The sequence below is a fragment of the Callithrix jacchus genome, chromosome 1 (genome assembly GCF_049354715.1).
Source record: "Callithrix jacchus isolate 240 chromosome 1, calJac240_pri, whole genome shotgun sequence".
NCBI classification, from domain to species: domain Eukaryota; kingdom Metazoa; phylum Chordata; class Mammalia; order Primates; family Cebidae; genus Callithrix; species Callithrix jacchus.
Window position 1 is genome coordinate 147930164 of NC_133502.1, and position 25060 is coordinate 147955223.

Sequence of the window (25060 nt, forward strand, 5' to 3'; positions counted from 1 at the left end):
GCATTTCTAGAGGTTCCCAACCAATTCCCCCAGTCCCCAATGCGCCCAGCCCGGGTCGTAGTGATCCATCCTGGTCTCACTGTGACTTATGTCCTCTCCAGAGCCCACTGCGGAAGAGCGCAGCCCGGCAAGCCCGGGCCCTGAGCCTGGACCCTCCGCAGTGCCGGGCAGCACTGCCTGCGCTTCGCCTCGCCGGACGTCCCCTCCTCCTACACTCTCAGCCTCTGCTGGAGAGACCCCCAGCCCCACCATTCAGCGCGCAAGATATCCTCCAGGTAGGTCCGAAGGCAGGACACCTTTCTCCTCCCTAGCTGAGGGAAGCCGGTGGGGGAACCACACACCCAGTGGGCAACATGGTCGACCTGCCCAGTGCCAGGACAGTGACTGGTGGCCAAGAATTTCACAGCACAGGTGGCTTCCTCACGGGAAGCTCCTCTGTATACAACACCCTGTTGCTACTGAGTAGAGCAGCCAGATTAAATTAAGTGTTGCATTGCTCAAAATTAATTTTCCTAAGAGAAATACAAATATGCCAATAGATTGGGGTATTTTATAGATTTTAATTTCATTTTGCTCTTCTTTTAGTGTAAACATGTAGGAGTTATGGAATCACTTAGAGCAATACTGGGCATTTTCATTTATATAAAACCCAAATCATTTGGGTGAAGAAGTTTGGATGATTGAAGCTCAGAGGGAAGGAGAAAAGCATTTGAACTGAAAACCAAAGAGTAAATTTGAGTTTGACCAAAGAACAGATTCTAGATTTGATTTGTACCACCTCTTTACAAATTTGTTAAAGGAATAGTAAGTGCCAAGCCTGTGTAGGCACCACAGATAATGTAGATAAATAGAATACAATCCCAGCAAGGTCATCTTCTAGCTAGAAACCTCAGAAAGACACAAATAAGAGCAATAGGAAGGGATTGGCAGGGAAGAATGACAGAAAAGACTAAGGGAGAAATCCTAGAGGTGCTGAAGTGAGGAGAACAGATGAAAGATCAGGCAGTGTTCTTTCTTTTAAATGATTAGCCTTTCATTTCATCCCAACAATTGGACCGCAAGATAAGTAAACCTTTGACTTCAAACTAGTGAGTGTATTTCTAAAGCACTGCTTGGAAAAGAAAGGCTTGAACTGGCCTCTCCTCATCACTGCTTCTTCCAACAGGCCCTCATCACCTTTTTTCAAGTCAAGATTTCATCCCATACACGCATGACTCAATCAGATTTGGAAATGTGGGTAAGAGAAAGATGTCAAAGGAAATGTGAAGTATTCACTTCTCTGTTAGTCACACCTTTTACACCATAGACTCCAAAGAGGCGTAAAGCACCTGGTTTTCCTTTGGCTCAGAAAAACCAACCACCAGAAACCGCCCCCCCACCCCCTGCCTTTTTTTTTTTAACCATTTATATTTAGCCATAAAGGAAAATAATTAGATATATCATCCACTATGTCCAATAATTCTCAGAGCCTTGTCACTCAGTTCAGCCTCTCTGAACAATGGGAAGCACCCTGGATACCAGCCACTTTGAAGGCAACATAGTCAAACTGGCGGAGATATCAAGTCTATTCAGAAACTGCTTTTTTTAAAAAATCATGGGTACTAATTATAATGTCACAAGGAAATACCTATACTAACTTGTCTATTATGATAGTTATAAACTGTTATCACAAAACAGCCACTTATATGTTTTATTAGTTACAATTGGGATATATATGTGTGTGTGTTTATATATATATGGGTGGGTGTTTTGTTGCAGCTGCTGATCTTTTTCTTTGCAGATGGTACAAACTCCCCCGAGTCCATTTCCTGGGCCTATGTCCCCACCTAGCTGACTGAAGTTATCAACAGGGGTCCAGTTTGTGCGGGCTGCTAGCCCTATTGGAGGAGTGGGGAGGGGGTGGGAGAAAGCAACCACAACATGTGTGGGCAGGCTCAACTGGCACTTACAAATTATTAGAATGTCAACTCTCTCCCTTGGCCACTAAATCTCTCACAGGGTAGCTCTTTTTTGACTAACTCAGGTTTACAAATCAATGTGTATGCCTTATGGGGAACCAATGGCCTCTTTCCCCAAAAATAAACCGACTGGCTCTCTCTTTGTCCTCCTAGGTTATAGCTGAGGAAGCCACTCCAATTAGTTTATCGGACTCAAAGCCACTGTTTAAAACCATGTCTGAACTTATGAGGAAAGACTTCAAGTTTCCCAAATCTGATGGATAGGACAGGGCAAGGGAAGGAAGATAGGTACAGAGGTCCACAGGAGGCTAGGTTTTGGCACCCCCTTGTCAGGAATTCAGCTTCCTTACTAGGGATGAAGAAAATAAGTGTGGGACTTTTTGTCTAAGCTACGAGATGGAGAGGATGTCAGTTCCTTTCTATTTCCCAGATTAGAGAGCAGTGAACCCATTGCTGCCTGTTAGCTAGACAACCAGGGTTAACTTACTTCTGAGAGACCCTTTTCTCTGTCCCTGCAGATATGCCCTGCGTCCAAGCCCAATATAGCCCTTCACCTCCAGGTTCCAGTTATGCCGCGCAGACATACAGCTCGGAATACACCACAGAGATCATGAACCCCGACTACACCAAGCTGACCATGGACCTTGGCGGCACTGAGATCACAGCCACCGCCACCACGTCCCTGCCCAGCTTCAGTACCTTCATGGAGGGCTACTCGAGCAACTACGAACTCAAGCCCTCCTGCGTGTACCAAATGCAGCCACGGCCCTTGATCAAAGTGGAGGAGGGGCGGGCGCACGGCTACCACCACCATCACCACCACCACCACCACCACCATCACCATCACCAGCAGCAGCAGCAGCCATCCATCCCTTCCGCCTCCAGCCCAGAAGACGAGGTGCTGCCCAGCACCTCCATGTATTTCAAGCAGTCCCCACCGTCCACCCCCACCACGCCGGCCTTCCCCCCGCAGGCGGGGGCGCTGTGGGACGACGCGCTGCCCACAGCTCCCGGCTGCCTCGCTCCGGGCCCGCTGCTCGACCCGCGAATGAAGGCGGTGCCCCCGGTGGCCGGCGCGCGCTTCTCGCCCTTCCACTTCAAGCCCTCGCCGCCGCACCCTCCCGCGCCCAGCCCGGCCGGCGGCCACCACCTCAGCTACGACCCGACGGCCGCCGCCGCACTCAGCCTGCCACTGGGAGCCGCAGCCGCCGCGGGCAGCCAGGCCGCCGCGCTCGAGAGCCACCCGTACGGGCTGCCGCTGGCCAAGAGGGCGGCCGCTCTGGCCTTCCCGCCGCTCGGCCTAACGCCTTCTACCGCGTCCAGCTTGTTGGGGGAGAGTCCCAGCCTGCCGTCGCCGCCGAACAGGAGCTCGTCGTCGGGCGAGGGCACGTGTGCCGTGTGCGGGGACAACGCCGCCTGCCAGCACTATGGAGTGCGCACATGCGAGGGCTGTAAGGGCTTCTTCAAGGTGAGCGCACGTTGCCCCCTCCCCTCTGCACCCAGCCCCCTTGCTGAAGGGAGCTTCTAAGTGTGCGGAGGAGCGTCCTGGTCGTTCCGGGTTTGAGCGCTGTAATGCGCACGCTGCGTTCCTACAGTTCTTCCTACTACCTTCACGTCCATTTTCTCAGGGGCTTGCCACCGAGGTCCATGTACAGCCAGCCACCCCAGATGGACTCCGGGGGTCCGTGAACGTCCTGGTCTGACACTGCCCTATGAACATTTTTCCGGAGAGCTCTCACCAGTCTTAAAAGAACCTGTGACTTAGAAAATGCAAAAACCTCATTGCTTTCTTTGTCTATCCAAGGTGTCTGAGGGGATAGGGTGTGTGTACCAAGCCCTGGACATTTGTGTCTCATTTAATCCTTACACTAAGAGCTGGTGGTGCTCTAGAGTCAGACACACCTAAGATTGAATTCTGGACTCACTAGCTCTTTTTAGTAACAGTGTTTTAAAGGTAGATATTAATTATCCTTGTTTTGTAGATGACGATGTTGAGATTTGGAGAAGTTAATCAGCTGCCTCAGGACACACCTTCAGAGAGGGAGATGGAGGCAGGATGCCAGCCCACGTTCGTTTGACCCCAAAGTCCACTCCCTTTACATAGTTCTGCAGCACTGGGAGACAGGGGCAGCTGTCTAGATGCATGTGAGGCAGCTTTTTCCACAGAAGATAGAACTTGGGGTTTTCCTGTCTTCTAGGAACCTTTTACTTCTGTACCACATACAGTGCCAGGCATAAACACAGTTCATTCCATCATAGGCCTAACAGAAATTTTACAGTGGGAGGACCTTCAGCCTCCCCCATATTTTACCTACTAGGAAGCTGAGGCCTGGAGGAACAGTGAAGCCTTACGTAGGCTGTAAGCAGTAATTTAGCTGCCCATGAGATGTTTCCAGCTGATTTCTCCTGACTCCTGAATCTTTCAGTGTTATTTCTGCCACTTAGGGAAAAGACCTTGCTCTTTTGCTGTGCCACCTTTTGCTATTGACTCCCAGACTTTAGCAGACACTTACTTCTGTGTCATCCTTCTCACTCCCCACACTACTGGTCATTATTTCAGGCATTTACAAACCCACACAAATTATTACCTATCCTCCAGCGCTGGACAGGGTAGAGAGAAAGAGAAGGGGGATGCTGATTGGGTAACTGGGATTTGAGAGGCCAATAGAATATATCTGGGAGCATAATGGAATTGGAGAGAGAAGAATCAAATAGAAGACCTTTATCTTTCACCTTCCAATTGTATCATGTTGGGCATGATATTTCATTCTAGGCCTGTTTCCCGATCAATGAATAAAATTCAGAGAAGAGCTGTGTATTCAATGAGATAAAAATACATATGAAAGTACTTTATAATCTTTAAAGGGCCATAAACAATAGCTCATTATTAAACAAAAGCTATAAAGTATTTGTAAAAATGCACATTTGTGGAGGGATAGCAACAGTTATTTTTGATCTTCAGATAGTAATCATGTCACTACCTGAAAGCTGCAGATAAATGAGAAAATGTCTGGAAAGACTGCAGTATGTTAAGTGCCCTATAGATATTTGGGATTATGATGTTTTAAATGCAGAATCTTGGCCATTTTATTTTATTTTTTAGCCACTTAGTTTAGCCATTTTTTGTCTTACTTTCTCAAGCTTTAACAGAACTACTTTCAAGTAACTTCATTCCTTTAGCAGATTTTATTTTTACAGGATTTCAGTGGAAAGTGCTGAAGGACAATGAAACTGGCAGCAGAAAGGGGGAAAAGAAAAAAATAATAATTATGAATAATCTACAAACATAATTATCCCTAAATAATTGAGAATTGACCAAAATACCAGAGTGGTAATACATTCTGAGTCTAGAAATGTCAATTAAGTGTTCCCCAACAGCTTCCCTTTTTACAGCAATCCCTTGAAAACAAATCTATACTTGAAAGGGTCAGGGCAAGATGGGGGAGAACCACCCCACAGATCTGTTAATTAAGGGAACCGGAGCGGGTTTTACCCAGTGGCTTTCTACCATTAAATTGAATTATTTAAAAATGTGACAGGAAGTGCAGTTAATGATAGGAATTCGGTGATTGAACCATAACGATCTCTCCCTGTCCTTAAACTGTGCACACACGCAAATGTCCTTAAACTGTGCACACACACAAATGTAGGGAAGGCTTCAGGGTATTGGGAAAATGTATACCTGAAGCAAAATGCCACCAGCACTCAAACTGGCACATAGCCTTGAGGATGACGGCAAGAAGTAGAGTGTTAGAAATTACTGCATGTTCAATGAAAGCTTTATTCAGGAAACACACGTTTCCTACCCTTACAGACTGCTAAGAATTTAAATGCTGGAACCTCATTAGTGTGTCTGTGTTTCAGAATTTTGCATTTTAAACTAAAATCACCTACCAAGGCAGGGAAAACATGTCTTAGACTTGAGATAGGTTGACATTGTTATGTTAAGTTTTATATAAGCAATCTAGAAACTATCCCCTAAAATGAAATTAAAAGGTAATAGGGTAAAACTGAAACATGGGGGTTAAGGATGACTGAAAGTAAAGGTTGAAAGCAAATCTAGATGTCTGAACACAAAATAGATCATGAAGCCCAAGTTACCTGGATTTCTTTCTTTCTTTTTTTTAATGCAGCCCAGGCTTCCCAAATAAATTCCAACTTTCTGCTCTATTAGGAGTTGTATAGATCCAGGTAATTTCTGAACATTTTCACCCTAAGTGGTAAAATACATTCATTTGCACAAATGTTTTCAATTTTAAAAGCAAGCACTTGTTTAAATTTGGAGGATGAAATATGTTTATATCTCCATGTATTATTTCCAAATTATATGGATTCTGAAAAACACAACATTATTTTTCTATCCAATCTCAAGTTTTATGATATTTTTTACAATATGGTTATTTTGGTGTCTATGTCAAAAGTCATTTATTAAATGACCTATTAATAGGAATTTTCACTGAAAATATATGGCTCTCATATTTCTTCCTTTGTCTTTTTTTTTAATTCCTTGGGGTTGTTTTCTTCCTTGGATATGATAATGATTTCTAATAACTACTTTTAAGATTTTGCTTTGAAAAATCAGAAATGGCCTGTTTATCATATATGGTCTTTAAAGATAAAATAAGCTATACAGGCTGATTATGTGAATTTTTTTTGCATTAAAATATTATTTCCTATATGTTTTAATCAGAAAAATCCTGATTTTGCTTTTTATGATTTCATCTCTGTTGGGTAACAAAGCCAGTTACTGTGATATTTGACTTATAATAGTGATAGCAAACAAAGTACATCCCAGATAATTTTGATTTTATTTTAATAAGGTCAGCAATAATCAGGGGAGTAGAACAAGTAGAAAATTGTTCCCAAAGGGATATTAAAAGTGGAGATAATCTAATTCTCCAAGGTATGATATGTTGACCTGGTAATTTCAGATATGATTTTATCATTCAGAGTTGGGTGTCTCCTGAGACTTGCTTTAGAACAATCCGAGATGATTTTCATTGTCAGCAGCTAACACTAATAAAATTGTTTTTCCTGCAGGCTAGCGTGTTAGGAAATTAAATTTATCGAATTATATGAATTGCACTGTCGCTTTTCACATTGTAATTAAAATACCTCTTGTCAGGTCCTACCTCTTTCCAGAAACTATCAGTTGACTATCTTGTATTATATTTTCTCAGAGAACAGTGCAGAAAAATGCAAAATATGTTTGCCTGGCAAATAAAAACTGCCCAGTAGACAAGAGACGTCGAAACCGATGTCAGTACTGTCGATTTCAGAAGTGTCTCAGTGTTGGAATGGTAAAAGAAGGTATGGTATAATGCTTTTTACCCAGTTTGCTAATTACATATTCTCAGAAATCACTGAAAAAAAAGTTAATATTTACACTGGGATGGTGAATTTTTCTTGTTCCTTTTTCCTTTCAACATTTTATCATATATATCTACATTTTTAAATAATTGAGGACTATTTTAATTTCTCAAAATTAATAGAGAACTTGTATACTTACATCTTTGCTCTATTTTAGAAGGAGACTTTTAGTGCTAATTCATTACCAAATGTAAATATGGGTGGCTTTTATGCTGCTTGCTTCAACTCTCATGAAATCATTGTGTGACTATTATTCCAAACTTATTCCACTTTTAAATAGTTGCTCTCATTAACAATTGCTCAGCTATAATGTGTTTTTATTCCCTTTTGCGATTTATGCTCATTTATAACATAATCTTCGAAAAATTTTTTTTCTCTCTTTTGGCATCAGTTGTCCGTACAGATAGTCTGAAAGGGAGGAGAGGTCGACTGCCTTCCAAACCAAAGAGCCCATTACAACAGGAACCTTCTCAGCCCTCTCCACCTTCTCCTCCAATCTGCATGATGAATGCCCTTGTCCGAGCTTTAACAGACTCAACAGCCAGAGATCTTGATTATTCCAGAGTAAGTTGTATGATTTCCTGCTTTCAAATGAATGATCAGGGTCTCTCTTTATGGCACTTGCAATAAGAGTTGATTGAATGATTTTGTGTCTGGCACCATGATAGGCAGTTTTCAAACCTTTTCTATATTTCTCACTTCATTTAGCAATTCAATGCATCCATTACGCCAAATAATTTTTGCCTTATTGAATCTCTAAATGCCTTAACAAATGACCCTGACAGTGCTGCACCTGTCATACACATTGTTGCAGGATGCCTGGTGTTTGTGCCAATGAAAATGTGCACAGGCGAACTACAATTTGTAGATTTCTCTCATGATCTAGACAAAGTGACTACTGTTTTTTTTTTTCATATTGTGTTCAAACCATCTGGGTGAGCCTCAAGTTATTCTTAAGTAGTGTATGCAATTGCATCAACATTGATTGACCTGCTGCTTATTCCGAGAGATTAGACCATTGATGGTGAGGAGCGAGCTCTGGCTGTGACATCAGATGTCAGGACGACTGGGATGGAACGCCACCTATGCTGCTTCCTGCCTGTGTCACCTGGTTCCTGCTTTGGGCTCTCTCCTTCCTACAATGGTGATGATTACAATATTTAACCCCAGAGGGGTATTGTGAACACCAGCCACACAAGAATGATGGTTGTAAAAACATTTTGAAGATTATAAATGACGATTGGTGTTGTTATAGTTAAGTCAACCAAAACATATCAACATTTTTATTTCCTATGAAATAAAATTTTTATTTCACTCACTAATAGAGTGAAATCCCATCAGTCTGAACTCTGCAAATCCCTCAGAATTTGGGTAACACAGAGAAAAGCCACAAGAAAGGATTTTCTGAGCAAATGAATAAATAGTTCTGTAAGGCAATTTATTTAAAGGACTTAGAAAAGCAAACTTCTAGTAAAACAGGGTCTCAATGAAGAGGGAAGGGAAGGAAAAAAAGTCTACAATTATTGAGCAGTTTCTATATGCTACACATTGTGGTGCATTGTCTCATTTTATCCTTTAAACCACCATGAACTGTAGGCATCATTATCCCTCCTACTTGAAGACAAAAAAATACTCAGAATCACAGCTTGTGCTCAGATAAAGAAATACCAGTCTAGAGGCCCCCAGTCAGTTGATCTGTCTTGGTGGCTACTACCAAACTGCTCTCCCCAGGTCTAATCAGTGTCTCAAGCTTCTGGTCTAATGGCTGGTAAAGAGTGAGTGTGTCCCTGCTATGTACCCTTCTCTTAGGTTGCAGTGTTGATAGAAATGATTAGTGTGCCTGCTGTGATCCTCTTTCCCTCTTCCCTACCCTCATTATAGGCTTCGAAGCCTCCTCTCTGCACCTGATCACAAAACATCATATGAGAAGCATGGTAGATCCTTAGCATCAAAGGTTGAGGACTCTTATTCTGATTATAAGTAGTGGCTCTTGACTAAAATCAAGTTTCAAATAATAGTGTAAGAGAATAAAGCAGAATAATAAGACTAAGTTAACAGTTTAGGCTTCTTTGGAATTATGTGGGCCTAGATGAAAATCCCAACACTGTCATTACTAGCCAAGTGACCTTGAGCAACTGATTATACCTTTTGATGCATGAGGGTAACAATAGTATCTACTTCCTGCGGTTGTTAGTGAAGATTAAATACAATTACACTTGTCAAAGCTTTAGCACAGTGCCCTGAATGTTATTTCCTTGGCCAAACTTTCTTACTCTGCCATTTGTTGAATGTCTTAATGAGCATGAACACTACACATCAGATATGCAGAACACTCTTAAGGTAAGTAGTATGATCTCTGTTTCACAGATAAGGAAATTTAAACTGGGAGAGGCTAAAGGGCTGAATTGCCAAAGGTCATGTAGCAAATATGCAGCAGAGATAGAATTAGGAGCCAAGTGTACTAGGAGCCAAGTATATTGAACCCAAAATCTGTGCTCCTAAATACCAAGCTTCACTGTCTCTCTGGTTCCAGTCAGAGTGGGTGCTAGAAAAGTATTCAGGAATGAAGAGTTATCCTCCCAGAAGCACCCTGGCCTCTCCATATGCAGTTCATCTCAATTAGTGAAGCTTCTTAGCACTGCCTAGGCTAAGGCTAGAGCACACAATTTGACATTGTTCCAGGGCATTTGAAAGCATGATAGATGGCCAGTTCAGATAATTTAGGCCTCAAAAGTGATTTTTTGGCCTCAAATTATCCAATTATCAGTCTACATGGCCTAATTAGTCATTCAATGGCAAACCCTTCCCAGCACTTTGAGTTGTCCCAGCTGGGAACTGTCTCCACACTGAAAAATCAATCTAGTGTGTTTGCTTGCCTTTGCACCATTCAGTCTGTTAGTCTAGAGTCATCATCTTCATCAACAAACATTTATCCAATTTAATTGTTAGCTTTGTCCAAAATAGCAGATTGACCATGCCAGAGTCTGGGTCACATTGGTACTACCTTTGGGGCCTGGCTCAATTTTGCAAAGCATATTTATTTTAATTGCATTATTTTGGAATCAGGTTGAACCTCATAACTTGGATTCCCCTGCTTTTAGATAGCATTACACAATTATCAAAAATTGGACCCAAATCAACTAAATTAAAAGACTTTTAAAAAATACAGTGAGTTTTCATCAGAAACTTGGATGAAAGCATAGGAGCATGCTGATCACATTTGCAGATGACAGAAAGCTGGGAGGGATCGCTAATATGATGGATGTCAGTATCAACATTCAGAGTGATCTCGACAGGTTGGAACAGGAAGGGCTGAAGCCATCACAAAGAAAGTTAACAAAAATAAATGTGAAGCTCGGCATTTAGAATTTAAACAAATGGGAGAGCCTTGGCTCCTCAGTGGTTCGTGTTAAGAAGATCTGGGGAGATTATTCCGTGTACACTCAATATGAACCAACAACATGTGTGGTAGAAGGGAGGGATGCTACATTACCTTCAGCTGCATTAGTAGAAGTATGGGACCAGACCCAAGTTGATGATGGTTGCATGGACTCTGTCCTGTCAGACTGTACTTCACAGATTGAGTCCGGTTCTAAGCTGGGATTCACTGTTTCTGGGAACTTGTAATAGATGATTGGGGGAAATGGAAATAAGTAGGCAGGAAGGGAAAAGATTTGGTGAAATTGGGCCACTCTTTTGCCCTATGGCAAAAAGAACTATTCTCCCAAAGACAGATCTAGAGAGAGAAAGAGTGGGGGGGCCTCTTCCTGCTCACTTGTCTAATGACAACTGTTTGCCATACTGGCTGCTGTGGAAGTGTGAGTTCATCAACACAAGGACGAATTAAGGTCATTTTAGTTTTAGCTTTTTGGGGAACTCCATACTGTTTCCCATAATGGCTATACTAATTTACATTCCCATCAGCAGTTTGAGAATTCCCCTTTCTCTACATCCTCAACAGCATTTTAGTCTTTTTATAATAATCATTCAAATTGGGGATACCTCCTTGTGGTTTGGATTTTCATTTTCCTGTTGGTTTGCGATTTTGAGAATTTTTAAACAAAAATTGGCTGTTGGCTATTTCTGTGTCTTCTTTTAAGAAATGTCTATTTAGGTTTTTTACCTATTTTTTAAACAATTCTTTTCTGCTATTGTGTTGAATTCCTCATATATTCTGGTTATTAATCCCTGTCAGATGGATAGTTTGTAAATTTTCTTCCATTCTGTAGGCTTTCACTTTTTAAATTATTTCCTTTGCTGACCATCACATATATTCTTAAATAATTTCACTTAAGGCATCAGCTCTGTGTGGTATAATTTATGGTTTAATTTTCTTAATACTGTCATTCACCAAAATTCAATTTCCATAATACCTTTTTTCTTAAAATTTTACATTTACAAATTCATAGAACTGGAGGTGATCTTTGGATTGTCTAATCCACCTCCCATATTTTAAGAAGAGTAAATTAAGGATTAAAGGGGTTAACTGGCTTGCCTAATGTCTGTGACAGAGTAGAGGACAAGATCCAGATCTCATCACTCAAAGTATTATGTTTCTATTTCATCATACTGCCACTTTTATTTAATGATGATGTACTATATTTTGAACATAGAAACTTTAAATTACGATAATATATATCCATTGGTTTTTTTTTTTAAGGCATACCGTTCTGAGGTGGATAAAATGAAAAACGAAACTCTCTGCTTCATTTATAGCTCCTTAGCAGTGTTTTAGTGTGTATCCATAATTTATTACATGCTAAATAAGAATTTGCCCTGTCAAGTTTGAGAGTTGATTTGAGCCCTACAATTTATTAAAGATGCTAGCTTCCCCCAATGAGTCAGGTCAATAGAAAAAGGAGGAAATGTGTTGCCGGCCCAGTATGTTTTAATCTTCATGTACCAGCATGTGTTCCTTTAAGGTAGTAAGTGAGCAGTTTTCTCTGTTTGTGGGAATGGGAGGTGGAGGGGTTTTCTTCCAAGTCACAGAGGGAATGAATGTTTTAGAGGCCAGAAAGAGCTCCTGAGTTCTGTGAAGCATTCCTGGCTCTGGGACCTTCACTTCTCCTTTGGGCCAAACTTCTCTCCCTTAAAAGTGAGCTCAGATGATTGTACATCAGTGCAGTCAAAATATGTCATGTTTGATTTGTCTCTCCTCAAAATGTTGCTATTCTCTGCCCCACAGTTGCTTTTAATTTAGCAATACAAGTCCGTATAGATACTGGGCTTGGCATCAGAGCCTGCATAATTACTAATGAGAAAACATACTTAGTGTCTTCATTAGTTGATCATTTCAAGTATTTTTCAGCATACCAGGATATTTTCTGGTAATCAGTGCCACTTAATGTAGTAACAGACTTGCAAATACGAGAGATACTGCCCAGGTAAAACCAGGCATCAGCAATGGCATTTAAATGTGTTAACAAGATAGCCTATGATACAATGTGACTTAAGAGAAGTTAGATCTAAAAGGTAAGCAGAATGAAACTGCAAAAGGAGTGGTTTCATAAAGCATCTCAGAAGACCCTCTCAAACTGTTAGCAATTTACTAGATGATTTCAGGCCAGTTCCTGTCCCTGTGTGGGCCACAGTTTCCTGATCCAAATGGTAAAGAGGTTAAACTAAATTCATTCCCATGATCTCCTCTAACCTTTATTCCCTGATCTTCTGTCCATAATATTAAGCTATAGATCCACTATGGGTACAGGTCAGCATTTCCTAAAACATGGTGCCCAGACTGCTTCTACCAGAAAGAGCTGGTGTATTTGCTTTAAAATGCAGATTCTCAGGCCACACCACTCAGACACACTGAAACAGAACTGGGAAGAAGGGGAGGCAGGCAAAAATCTGTATTTTAAAAGGTGCCATCGGATGATTCTTTGGCACACTAAGGTTTGAGAGCCATGGATATAGTTTATAATAACACCTCGATTTTACCTTGAATTTTCCAGCTTTTCCTGGGGTTGAGAAGGGATGAGCAATAGAGATATAAATTTTCTTGAAAGCAATTAATTCGTTTAGCAAATGTTGATTAAATGGCTACCTTGTAGTAGGCACTGTCCAGGGCAATGGACCCAGTGCTGAACAAGACAAAGCCTTATCCACATGAACCTTACATACTAGTAAAGGAGAAAAAGTAAACGAACATACAACTGCAGTGAGGTCATTGGTGGGAGGAGAGGAGTTTTTTGCTTTTTGCTTTTTGGAGTGAGGAGCATAGAATTAGATAAGAAAAGAAAAAATTGGAGGGAAAATAAAATATATTCATTGAGAATTGTTTTCATTGCCAATTTTTTAAATGTCACTTTTTAAAGTGTAAGAGTCTAAGCATATGCATACATAGTTTGACCTACACAATGATCACATCTAAAATTTTTAGAGCTATAAAGAATTGAGAAAACTAACATTTTAAGAAAAGGAAAAACGTGTCCTTAGCATAGGCTACATATTTAGCCAGGGCTGAAAGTGAAATAGAATAAATATTAGATTCCACTCTATTAAAGCCTCACATCACTAATTTTTGAGGGGTGGTATTTTCCATGGGTCTCACTTAATTTCTACACAGATATCTCATTTTGGGCCTGGGCTGTTGCTGAAGTCTGACTCGTATAGCTGTGCTACTGCCATATGAAACATGCAGACCCATTTTTGTTTAAATAATATCCATTGCTGTTGTTTGCAGCTCTAGATTCTCATTCTAGGTGCTTCAGAGAACCCTTTAGGCATTGGCTGTCAGTAAATGTAATACTGTGTCTTTGACTAGTGAGAAAGCCAGAGTTCTGACAAATGAATAACCCCTATAAGGCTGGAAAAAAATGAGCATTAACAGGAAAAAATTCCATTTAAAGATTTTTTTTTTGCATTTGACCTATGTTTGATTGTCATAATCAGTAAGCAAATATTTCTAGATTTTCTTTTTCAAACACTGAAACCCACTTAGCCCAGAGATAGCACAATCAATGTAGAGCAGCACAGAAGCAGAGCTGGGGGTCCAGTCCTTCTAACTCTAGGACCAGTATTCATTAAGTGAGGTTTTTCTAAACTGGTAGGCCAGGCAGAGAAAGAATAAAATGTTTTGCTCCATTCCTTTAAGTCTTTTCTCCAATAGAGGAGATTTTTCTTTTCCTCCAGCATTGGATGCTGACCCTCCAGTCACCCCCAAGTTACTGGTGGCTCAGGCTGAATTCAGTTTGGCTCCACAATTCTGAGACTTGGACCAAAACTACTGCAGGTGAAGCCCAGAGGATCTGGCTGGAGTCTGGCAGGCCCTGCTGGCTGGCTTTCCTTCTTGCTGTGCTCCATCAGAGAAAAGTACACACACAAGGTGGGCAGGGACTTCACTTCCCTGTGTGCAGGAGGCATGAAATGTGAGCCCAGTAGGGGCAGAAGCCTGCAGAGGACCCTGCGTGAATGCTATGTGCTCTGGTGGATTCTGAACAAATAATGGAAGCAGAGGAATTGTTGAGTTGTGAGCCATGGATTGAGGGGAGTCAGTGCAGGAGGTAGCTGTCATATCCATTCTCAGGGGAAACCATTCTTTAGTCTTTTTCTTTCCATTTAACCCACTATTTTAAAACAAAATAATGCTGAATCAGTGTCAAGTTCCAGGCAATAACATCATACCTGGTGTTATTTAGCAATATTTAGAATCATTTAATACAAGAGCCAGAAAGAATCTTAGGGATCAGCTAGTCCACTTGATTCCTGTTCCAGAGGCTTAAACTGACTCAGAGAGGTTAAGTGACTTGTCTAGAACTGTACAGCAAGTCAGTGCAGAGCCTGGATGAGGACCCCATGACCTGCTGCTCGGTCCAACATACTTTCCTTTACTCCCACTCATTTGGGAATTTCACAAGCAGCTCCCTCAGCTTTTGAAAGGAAGGATCTGCCCTGAATTTCATTCTGCTCTTGGAGAACGTATGGAATTATTAAATAGATTCATAAGTAAGGAGAAAGTAAAAAACAAAAAAGTTAATTCCCTTTTTCCCACTGTCTTCCAGTTAAGAGTCTGTATGCCAAAAGGAGGTAGTGGGAAGTGTCTATGACATAGGATCGTGACGCCATCCTTAAATATCCTTGGGAAGGAGAACTGCTTCCTTCTCCTGGACTTTGCTCCCATGATCTATGACATCACAGAATATTCAGGACTTCATAGAATCCCAGGCATTGGGTAGGATTGTTGGGAACAGAGGAGCCAGGGCTCTGAACTGAACCAGATGTTATAGGAGCTTAGAACATCAGGGCTGAAAATAAAAAACTTTCTACTTCAATCTATTTCATTTCATAAATATGGAAGCTGAGGGATGGTGATAATTTCAGATACCAAAAGTGTTTTCAATATCATCACTATATCACTTGTTAATCATGTACTATATATCAGGCCCTTCACATGTTATCAAATTTAATCATCACAACAAAATTTTGAGGAAGGCCAGGCAGTTCAAGACAGCCTAAGCAATATAGTAAGACACTGTCTCTACAAAAGATAGAAAAAATTAGATGGGTGTGGTGGTTCCTGCCTGTGGTCCCAGCTACCCAAGAGGCTGAGGTGGGAGGATCACTTGAGCTAGGGAAGTCAAGGCTGTAGTGAGCTGTGATCACACACCACTGTACCCCAGCCTGGGCAACAGAGCGAGACCCTGTCTCAAAAAATATTTTTTTTGAGGAAGGTATTATCCCCATTTTACAGAGAAGAAAACTGAGATTCAGAAAAGTAAAATGATGCTACGTTATTTCACATATTAGGGGCCAGAACAAAATTGAGATTAAAGTAGCTGGACTCTCTGATTTTTTTTAAGTTATTTAATACTGCTTCTTGGGAAAACACAAAAAAAGACCCAATTAAATAAGTGTCTCATTTCCTCACACTAGGTAGCTCCACAGTAAGCACCTAGTTGCTTATTAGCTGTTTCTCCTCCAACCAGGTTAGGGTATTACAGCAAACCTAAGCACTCTTCTGACTATTCTTTCATTGAAAAAATATTCAACAATTATTTATTAAGGTTTATGTGCCAGTCACTGTACTGTTGACAGAAACATAGGACCAATGAATACATACCTGGAGAGCTCCAATGAGAGTAAAACAAAATGCTTTTTAAAGATTTCATAGGCCGGACATGATGGCTAACACCTGTAATCCCAGCACTTTGGGAAGCCAAGGCAGGTGGATTACTTAAGTTCAGAATTTGGAGACCAGCTTGGCTAACAGGGTAAAACCCTGTCTCTACTAAAAATACAAAACTTAGCCACGCATGGTGGCACATGCCTGTAGTTCCAACTACTCGGGAGGCTGAGGCACAAGAATCTCTTGAACCTAGGAGGTGGAGGTTTCAGTGAGCCGAGATCTCAGCACTGCACTTGAGCCTGGGAAACAGGGCGAGACTCCGACTCAAAAAAAATATTTCATAAACGATCCCACCAGCTAGTAACATCAGAACATACTTAACAGCTAAGAGGGGTAAAACTTAAAATCACAGGGTCAGTGTAAGTCCTGGCTGTGCCACTATTGGTTGTGTAACTTGAGAAAGTCTCTTAGCTTCTCTGAGCCTCAGTTTTCTCATCTGTAAAATAAAGATTAAAATCCCTACCCCATGAGGATCAATTCAGAAAAGGGATGCAAAATGATACACAGCCATGTTAATGTGAAGGAAATGGTGTGCCTATTTACGTGAGTGTTTCTGCATAATCTCTTAAATCTTTATTGTTGTTGGCTGTCCCTTGATTAGTATCACTGTATCAATCTTCCTGCCTGCAGCAGAAAAGTCTTTCCACCAGTGATTAGAAACAAACCCTGGTTCTACCAGAATATTGGAAAGCTGGGTGAAGACTTTATTCCTACTTATATCTTCCTGCTCTTGGGACTCTAGATCAATGCTGTCCAAGAGACCTCCCCTCAATGATGGAAATATTCTATCCTACATTTGGCTGTTGAACACTTGAAATATCGCTAACCTGACTGAGGAACTGAATTTTTAATTTCATTTAATTTTTATTAACTTAAATAGCCACAAGTCCTGAGTCTGATGGCACACAGTTGTCTGGGTTCTGCCAAGAAGAGCTCCCCTTCCACCACTTCCTGGTTTGTTTTATCTCACAGATATCCATCAATAGCAAGCAAAAATCATCTTTCTCTTACTGTTTCTGTGATTCTCAAACTGTACTGTGTAAGATAATCACCTGGAGATCTTGATAAAACAGTTTGGTGGACCAGGCATGGTGTCTCATGCCTGTAATCCCAGTACTTTGGGAGGCTGAGACAGAAGAGTTGCTTAAGTCCAGGAGATCAAGACCAGCCTGAGCAACACAGTGATACCCACCCCCAACTCACACCCCCATTTCTACAAAAAAAATTTTTTTTAATGTTTGATGGGCCTACCCCAAGAGTTTCTAATTCAGTAGGTCTGTGGTAGGGCCTAAGATTGTCACTTCTTCTTCTTCTTCTTTTTTTTTTTTTGAGACAGAGTCTCACTCTGTTGCTCATGCTGGAGTGCAGTGGCATGATGTTGGCTCACTGCAACCTCTACCTCCCAGGTTCAAGTGATTCTCATGCCTTAGCCTCCTGAGTAGCTGGGATTATAGGCATATATCACCACACCCCATGAATTTTTGTATTTTTAGTGGAGATGGGGGGAGGGGTCTCACCAGGTTGGTCAGGCTGGTCTCGAACTCCTGACCTCAGGTGATCCACCCACCTCAGCCTCCCAAAGTGCTGGGATTACAGGCATGAGCACCGCACCTGGCCGAGATTGTCATTTCTAACACATTCCTGGGTGTTGCTGATGCTGCCAGTCAGGAGACCACACTTTGAGAACCACTGGGTTAATTTAGCATCTCATGGGGAGACAGCTGTGCTATAGTGAAATGAGCAGTAGATCTGGAGATCTACTTGGACACAAAATGCTGGGGCAGTAGTTGTCAACTGGGCTATCCCACTTTGGAGTCACCTGGGGAGCTAATTCTTAACCCCTAGGCTCCACCCCAGACCAATTAAATGAGAATCTCTTGGTGCAGGACCCAGACAAGAGTTGTTTCTTCAAGCTCCCCGGGTGATTGCACAGTCAAGGGTGAAAACCACTTTGCTAATTTGACTTAAGTAAATTTGTCTATTAAGTGATAACAATAAAATTTGCTGTATTTGTATCAGAGGGTCATTGTAAGAATTAGATGAGACTGTGAATGTGAAGGGGCTTTATAAACTGTGACACCTAAAAGGAAGAATTTAGGCATTGATGGTCTTGGAAGGGCCTGTTTGCAATTGATGCCATTATCCCCACTGAAGCAGGATAATGCTGCTCTCTCTGGTTTGCATTCTAGTACTGTCCCACTGACCAGGCTGCTGCAGGCACAGATGCTGAACACGTGCAACAATTCTACAACCTCCTGACAGCCTCCATTGATGTATCCAGAAGCTGGGCAGAAAAGATTCCGGGATTTACTGATCTCCCTAAAGAAGATCAGACATTACTTATTGAATCAGCCTTTTTGGAGCTGTTTGTCCTCAGACTTTCCATCAGGTAATTACTACTATTTTATCTTCAGTCTACTCTTTTCTTTGAAGAAGGCTGAAACCTTCTGTGTTTATAACTGAATCACTGGTGAAACGTTTTATCAAGAAGCAAATGGGAAATATGATCAGGCATTAAAAAAACTGAGCAGCGAGTCATGGAATGAGCACTAGGCTTGCCACTGGGACCCCTGGCTTCTAGTCCCAGTTCTGCTGTAGACTTGCTGTCACACCCTGAGCAGGTCATTTGCATGACCAGAAGTTCAATTCCCTCCTCCTTAAAAGGAAGAGGTTGGATTTGGTGATCTCTTGAAGTCCCCTGCAGCTCCCACATTCTATGATTCTGGAAGGATTCTCATGGTGCATAAGCTATTTCCTGGGAGCAAGTGTTTGCTTTGGAACATTGTATTTACCTCGTGGGTTTCTGTTTAACAAGTTACTATTCTAGCACACCTGAAGGGATCCTAAAGAGTTCCCACAGCTTCTCAATTCCCAGTTTTATTCCAAGAGAACACCCTTAGATTGAAAGATTTAGTCTATCCTGTCATACTCAGTGACACCACAAAAAGGAAAAGTGATTTTTTCAAAAAGATAGAACCTTGGATCTAAGCTTCTCTAGTAAGTTCCACATGTAGACTCTTTAAAGTTTATTTTATTACTGTTTTTATTTACATATAACTTGTTTAACTCATGTTCCTTGCTTCCTTTCAGTTATATATTTTTAGATGATACCGACTTTTAGCCAAATATGATCAGAAAAATTCATCTTTCCCCTCTTTCTCTTTCCTGCCATCCCCTCCCCAGTTTCATATTGTTACCAGAAACTCCTGTTTAACTTTTAAAGTGCAGATTGCCAGGCCTCATTGCCATATATTTTGGTTTGGTAGATTGTAGGAGAAGTCCAGAAGTCTGCATTTTTAACTCATGCTTTTAACTATTCTGATGCCAGTCGTCAGGGTCCATGTTTTAAACTCTGAGACTGAATCATTCTGTCCTGTCTATGCCTTCTGTCGAGGGATCAGTAGGAGAGATTGGGTGGAGTTACAACTAGAGTACCAGTAATACCTTAATTTGTAGCCACTCCAGTATACACCAGAGCTGAGCCAGCAATGTGACTGTCATCTATTAGACATGCAACAAAGGACTGAGTAGACTCTAAGCTCCATGCAGGTGGGTAGCGTATACGGCCTATTCACCAAGTTTTCTCCAGTGCCTGGCTCCAGGAATAACACATACTTCATGCTCATTAGACACTTGGCTGAGTGAAGGAATGAATGAAGCTGTTCATCCAAGAAGCACAAAGAGATATTTGACTTGTTAATACAACAGGCCAAGATAGATAAATACGTGGCAAGAGATTTGAAAGTTAAAGGAAATCTAAGATTAAAGGAAGGACCACATAGAATTCAGCCCATTACTTGTTATACCCAATACTTGTTGAACCATCCTGTGTACTGGGCACCATGCATGGACTTGCAAATCTTTTCTTTAATTCCCTCAACAATCTTAGGTGGTAGCAATTAGAATTTTTGTTTTATAATTAAGGAAAAAGAAGTCCAGAGAGATTTAAGAAGCACCCAAAGCCACACCCCTCAGTCTTGATGTCCCACTGGAAATTCCAGGGCATCGTTCAAGAAACAAGAAGGAGATGATGATGGACTTAATATAAACTACCAGGACAGATTTAGAAATAGCCCTCGCGGCCCCAATGTTAACAGCAGAGAAGGTAATAGAAAATAAGGACTTGTTTTACATTAGGCCACCCTTCTGTTTGTTATTGACTTCTGGCACTTGCAGGGACTTGGGTTTTTTGTTTTTGGTTTTGTTTATTTCTCTGAGACAGAGTCTTACTCTGTCACCTAGGCTGGAGTGCAGTGGCATGATCTCAGCTCACTGCAACCTACACCTCCTGCCTTTAAGCCATCCTCCTGCCTCAGGCTCCTGAGTAGCTAGGACTACAGGTGTGTGCCATCAAGCCTGGCTAACTTTTGTATTTTTAATAGAGATGGGATTTCACCATGTTGCCCTGGCTGATTTCAAACTCCTGATCTCAGGTGATCCACCCACCTTAGCCTCCCAAAGTGCTGGGATTATAGGCGTGAGACACTGCACCCGGCCAAGGACTTGGTATTTTTAAAGTCTGTACAATGGAATTGTAGTGTCTAGCCTCAGACCTTGGCAGTTTTTAACATTTAAGAAAATCAAGGACAAGCTCTGTCTCAGGAGCCCTGGAAGGAACAGTCTTATGGTCATTGCTGAGAGAGAGGGTGCACTGGGTTTCACTTCCGTAACCCATGAGTGCCTGCTCCCCCATGTCCTGTCCCAAGGAAAGCCAATAATTGATTCTAGTAATAAGACAGCCGGTGCCACAGCCCATATCTTCCCCTGGGCTGATGCTCACCAAAGATATTAGCATAGGCAAGTGGTTCATCCTGGAGAACATAGTCTTGTTCATTTCGGGTATCTGGGCATGCTTCATACCACCACACCAGGGTCCCAGTGCTGCTCCGTGGCTGTTTGGGTGCCTGTGTGTCATATGTTATCAAGTTGGACAGACTGGACAGACCTATTTAATGTCTCTCTTCCTCTCACCTGCCAGGTCAAACACTGCTGAAGATAAGTTTGTATTCTGCAATGGACTTGTCCTGCATCGACTTCAGTGCCTTCGTGGATTTGGGGAGTGGCTCGACTCTATTAAAGACTTTTCCTTAAATTTGCAGAGCCTGAACCTTGATATCCAAGCCTTAGCCTGCCTGTCAGCACTGAGCATGATCACAGGTAAGCACCACCTTGCCAGAATTGCATCTTCATTTCTCTCCTTCCCTTTGTTATGGTGGAGTCTGGCCTTGACCACCACATACACGAGAAAATGGGAAAATTACTACCATTTTTCCAAAATCTGGTAAGTTTAACCAAGTTTAAGCAAAGAAACAGGCATCTATAATGTGTCATCATAAACTTCTAGGAAAGAGAATCCCTAGTCTATTGAATTGTTATTGTCAACAAGCCCAATATATGAAAATCTAAGTTTACACCAGAGATCTGTGGACAGTGGGACTAGATGCATCAGGGTTTGTTTGTTTTGAGACAGGGTCTTGCTCTGTCATTCAGTCTGGAGAGCAGTGACACAATCATGGCTTGGTGTAGCCTTGACTTCCTGGGCTCAAGTGATCCTCCCATCTCAGCCTTCTGAGTAGTAGGGACTATAGGCACGTGCCACCAGACATACTTGGCTGTTTTGTAGCCCTGTTTCACTCTGTTGTCGAGACTTGTTCAAAGTTCTTTTTACAAAGCCTTTCCTGGGAAGATTACCTTAACCAGCCCATTCCTGTGGAGCAGAGGTGATGAGGCTTCCCCTCTCCCCAGTTCTTGGCTAGCAACCTAAAGTAAACCAAAAAAACTACAGACATATCAAATACAACTTGATTTAATAACTTTTGATTGGCATAGGACTGAGAAAAAGCAAAAATGGCTCAACTCAGTAGTTTTTTATTTTTTTAATGTTATTATCATTATTTTTGAGGTGGAGTCTCACTCCATTACCCAGGCTAGAGTGCAATGATGTGATCTCAGTTTACTGCAACCTCTGCCTCCTGGATTTAAGCAATTCTCCTGTCTCACCTTCCTGAGTAGCTGGGATTACAGGTGCCTGCTACCATACCTGGCTAATTTTTGTATCTGTAGTAGAGATGGGGTTCCATTATGCTGGTCTTGAACTCCTGACTTCAAATGATCTGCCTGCCTTGACCTCCCAAAGTGCTGGCATTCCTGGTGTGAGCCATCGTGCCCAGCCAACTCAACAGTTTTTTAACCACAGGCATAAAACATATTTGATTTATGCCTGTCTCCCTCTATACGTCTCTCTCTTTCTATCTTTTGGTAGATAAAGAATCCCAAGGTGGGGTGGGATGGAGGAAGGTGCATGTTGGGCAAGGGATGGAATACCATCTCCTTGTGCCCATGGAGGCCCTGGCCCCAGCTCCCTTTGCCCTTTCATCCTTTTAGAGGGTCCTGTTAGACTTCATTCTTTTCAGTCAGACTGGGGCCTGGGGAGGCGGTGACAGAGGGTGAGTGCTCCAGAAGTGGCCAAATGAAGGGCTCATCCTTGTCCTTTTGGTCAGACACAAGCATAGGCTTGGCTGTTGAACTGAGAGTTCAAGATCAGATTAATATGCTCTTGGCTGTAGAAAACATGTTTTTCAGGCAGACAGTGAGTTTCCAGAGCACCAAATGCATCCTCTGGTACAGATGGCCCCTTCTTTCTGTTTCACTGGAATATTGCATTGATTTGCCCAGGCATTGTTTACATGCATTTCTTGTGACATGTCTTTTTAGCTAAAGTTAGATGTGTCTGTGTGCCTTAAGAAGCTAGGCTGGTTCATCATTTGATGGTTAACATTGAAGGCAAAGACAAGTAAATGGTATGGTTGCAGTGAGGATTCAGACACTGGCTGTTTCTTCAGTATTCCTAATGAAAACTGACTTCCTTCTGGTCTTTGGTCCAGGATGAGAAACTCACTTTTTTTTTTTTTAAATGGGGCTGCTAGACTTCTAAGAGAGCCATTAACGAAACAAAAACCAAGGCAGTCTCAAAGAGTATGGATTTCATTTGGAGGGCTTTCAAATGGCATACCGGAGCATCTGAATAAAATAAACATATTTAAGGCACAAGCATATTACTACATCGGGACTGGAAGGAAACTGGTTCAAGGCTACCTTTGAACTAAAGCTCTTTAGCTCAATTTCAGCAATTCCTATGTCAGTTAAACATTCAAAACTAGAAAGTATGGAGTTTAGTTCATTTTTAAAAGACAAAAACAAAAAACTAGATCCAGCTTCGGATTCCTGTAAGTAAAGGCGTTCATTGCCTCATCTCTATGGGAATGAGTGTTGAGTCCAGTTAATCAGCAAATATTCCCTGACCTAGGCACTATGATGCATGTCATTAGGTTTTTCAGAGATGGTAACACATATCCCTAGAGGATAGAGACATGCAAAGTACTACATGTGATGCAAGGTGTTGAGTGCCACTGTGGAGACAAGGGAATGAGAGTCCAAAGTACTCAGAGACATCAGGTGGGGTGGTCCTCTAAGAAGAGATCACAGGAGCTGGTCCTTTGTAAATGTAGAAGATGTCTCTTGGCTAAAATGGAAAAAGTGAAGATCCAGGCATAAATAAACATTTGCCAAAAGCCATTGAAAATATGGCTACATTTCAAAAAGGAAACAGCTGAAAAATGGAATGACAGGAGATATGACTGGTCTGATAGGTCAGGGTGGGGTGGGACATGAAGAACCTTCCACACCTAGGTGAGGGGAGCAGAATTTATCTTGAGCATAACAAGGATCCACAAGTTTTGACCAAAGGAGCTTGATGGTCAGTTTTGCATTTTAGAAAGATTTACCCTGTCAAGTACATTTTGGGCACAGATTAGATTAGAATGGGGAAGAATCTAAGAGGAAAAAGGCCAGTCCAGGTGTGAGAGCCATGATTCAAGAGGAGGGCCCATCCCTGAAGCCCACACCTTCATTTCACTCTTTAAATGGAAATTGATAGAGATATAAGAGGCCAGGACATGTGGGTTCCAGGAAGACCCAACCCAGAGAGACTGGGCAGTTCAGTGCAGAGAATACAGAGTAGAAATTAGGAGAATGGTGGTGCCAGTCCTCTTTCTGCATCCCATTTGTTCTGTGCCCTGCAATTACAGCTCCTTAGCCCACTGCCCATTTATGTGGAGATTGGCTGTGGGAGGAGGCAGTTTGGCATGGCAGAAATAGCATGGACTTTGGAACTGAGCACTCCCACATTTTAATCTTTGGCCCCAAGTTTAATAAGTAGGTGCTATTGGGTAACATGTTTCAGTTCCCTGAAGTTCAGTTTCCCCACTTGTAAAATGAGGATAACCATGTCTATTCCATAGGGCAGCAGTGAGGTTTACAGAAAATTCAGTTGGCATTGTAACCAAACTGGATTCAGGTTAGGCAATTCTGAATTCACCTATGGTCCCCCTTGGAGTGATAGTGACAGATTCCCTCAAGTTAGGCATATGTCTTCCCCTACCCCTTGGAAACATCAAACTCAGTGGCATGAGGAAACAGGTGGTAGCTTCAGAAGGTAGTATATTTGGTGACAGTCACCTTGGATGCTTGAGAGAGTGGCTTAAAGGACAGTGATATTAAAGTAATTAAGCTGCACTTAACAAGCACTTACAATGGGCCAAGTGCTCTA

At 41.9% G+C, this 25060-nt stretch overlaps 1 protein-coding gene across 4 annotated transcripts in view; it reads left to right on the top strand.

The window, feature by feature from the left end:
* The window catches only part of NR4A3 (nuclear receptor subfamily 4 group A member 3), a 42707-nt gene that overhangs the window by 3662 nt on the left and 13985 nt on the right, over nt 1-25060 (top strand). For 2 of the 4 annotated variants that reach the window (XM_078373351.1, XM_035253066.3), the window contains exons 2-8: nt 102-275; nt 1166-1237; nt 2477-3426; nt 7139-7268; nt 7720-7892; nt 18642-18841; nt 21431-21609. In XM_078373351.1, the coding sequence (XP_078229477.1) occupies nt 2479-3426; nt 7139-7268; nt 7720-7892; nt 18642-18841; nt 21431-21609 (1630 nt within the window). In that variant the 5' untranslated portion in view covers nt 102-275; nt 1166-1237; nt 2477-2478. The remainder of the gene's footprint in view (nt 1-101; nt 276-1165; nt 1238-2476; nt 3427-7138; nt 7269-7719; nt 7893-18641; nt 18842-21430; nt 21610-25060) is intronic. The other 2 variants (XM_009000203.4, XM_035253067.3) reach the window with 1 other exon arrangement.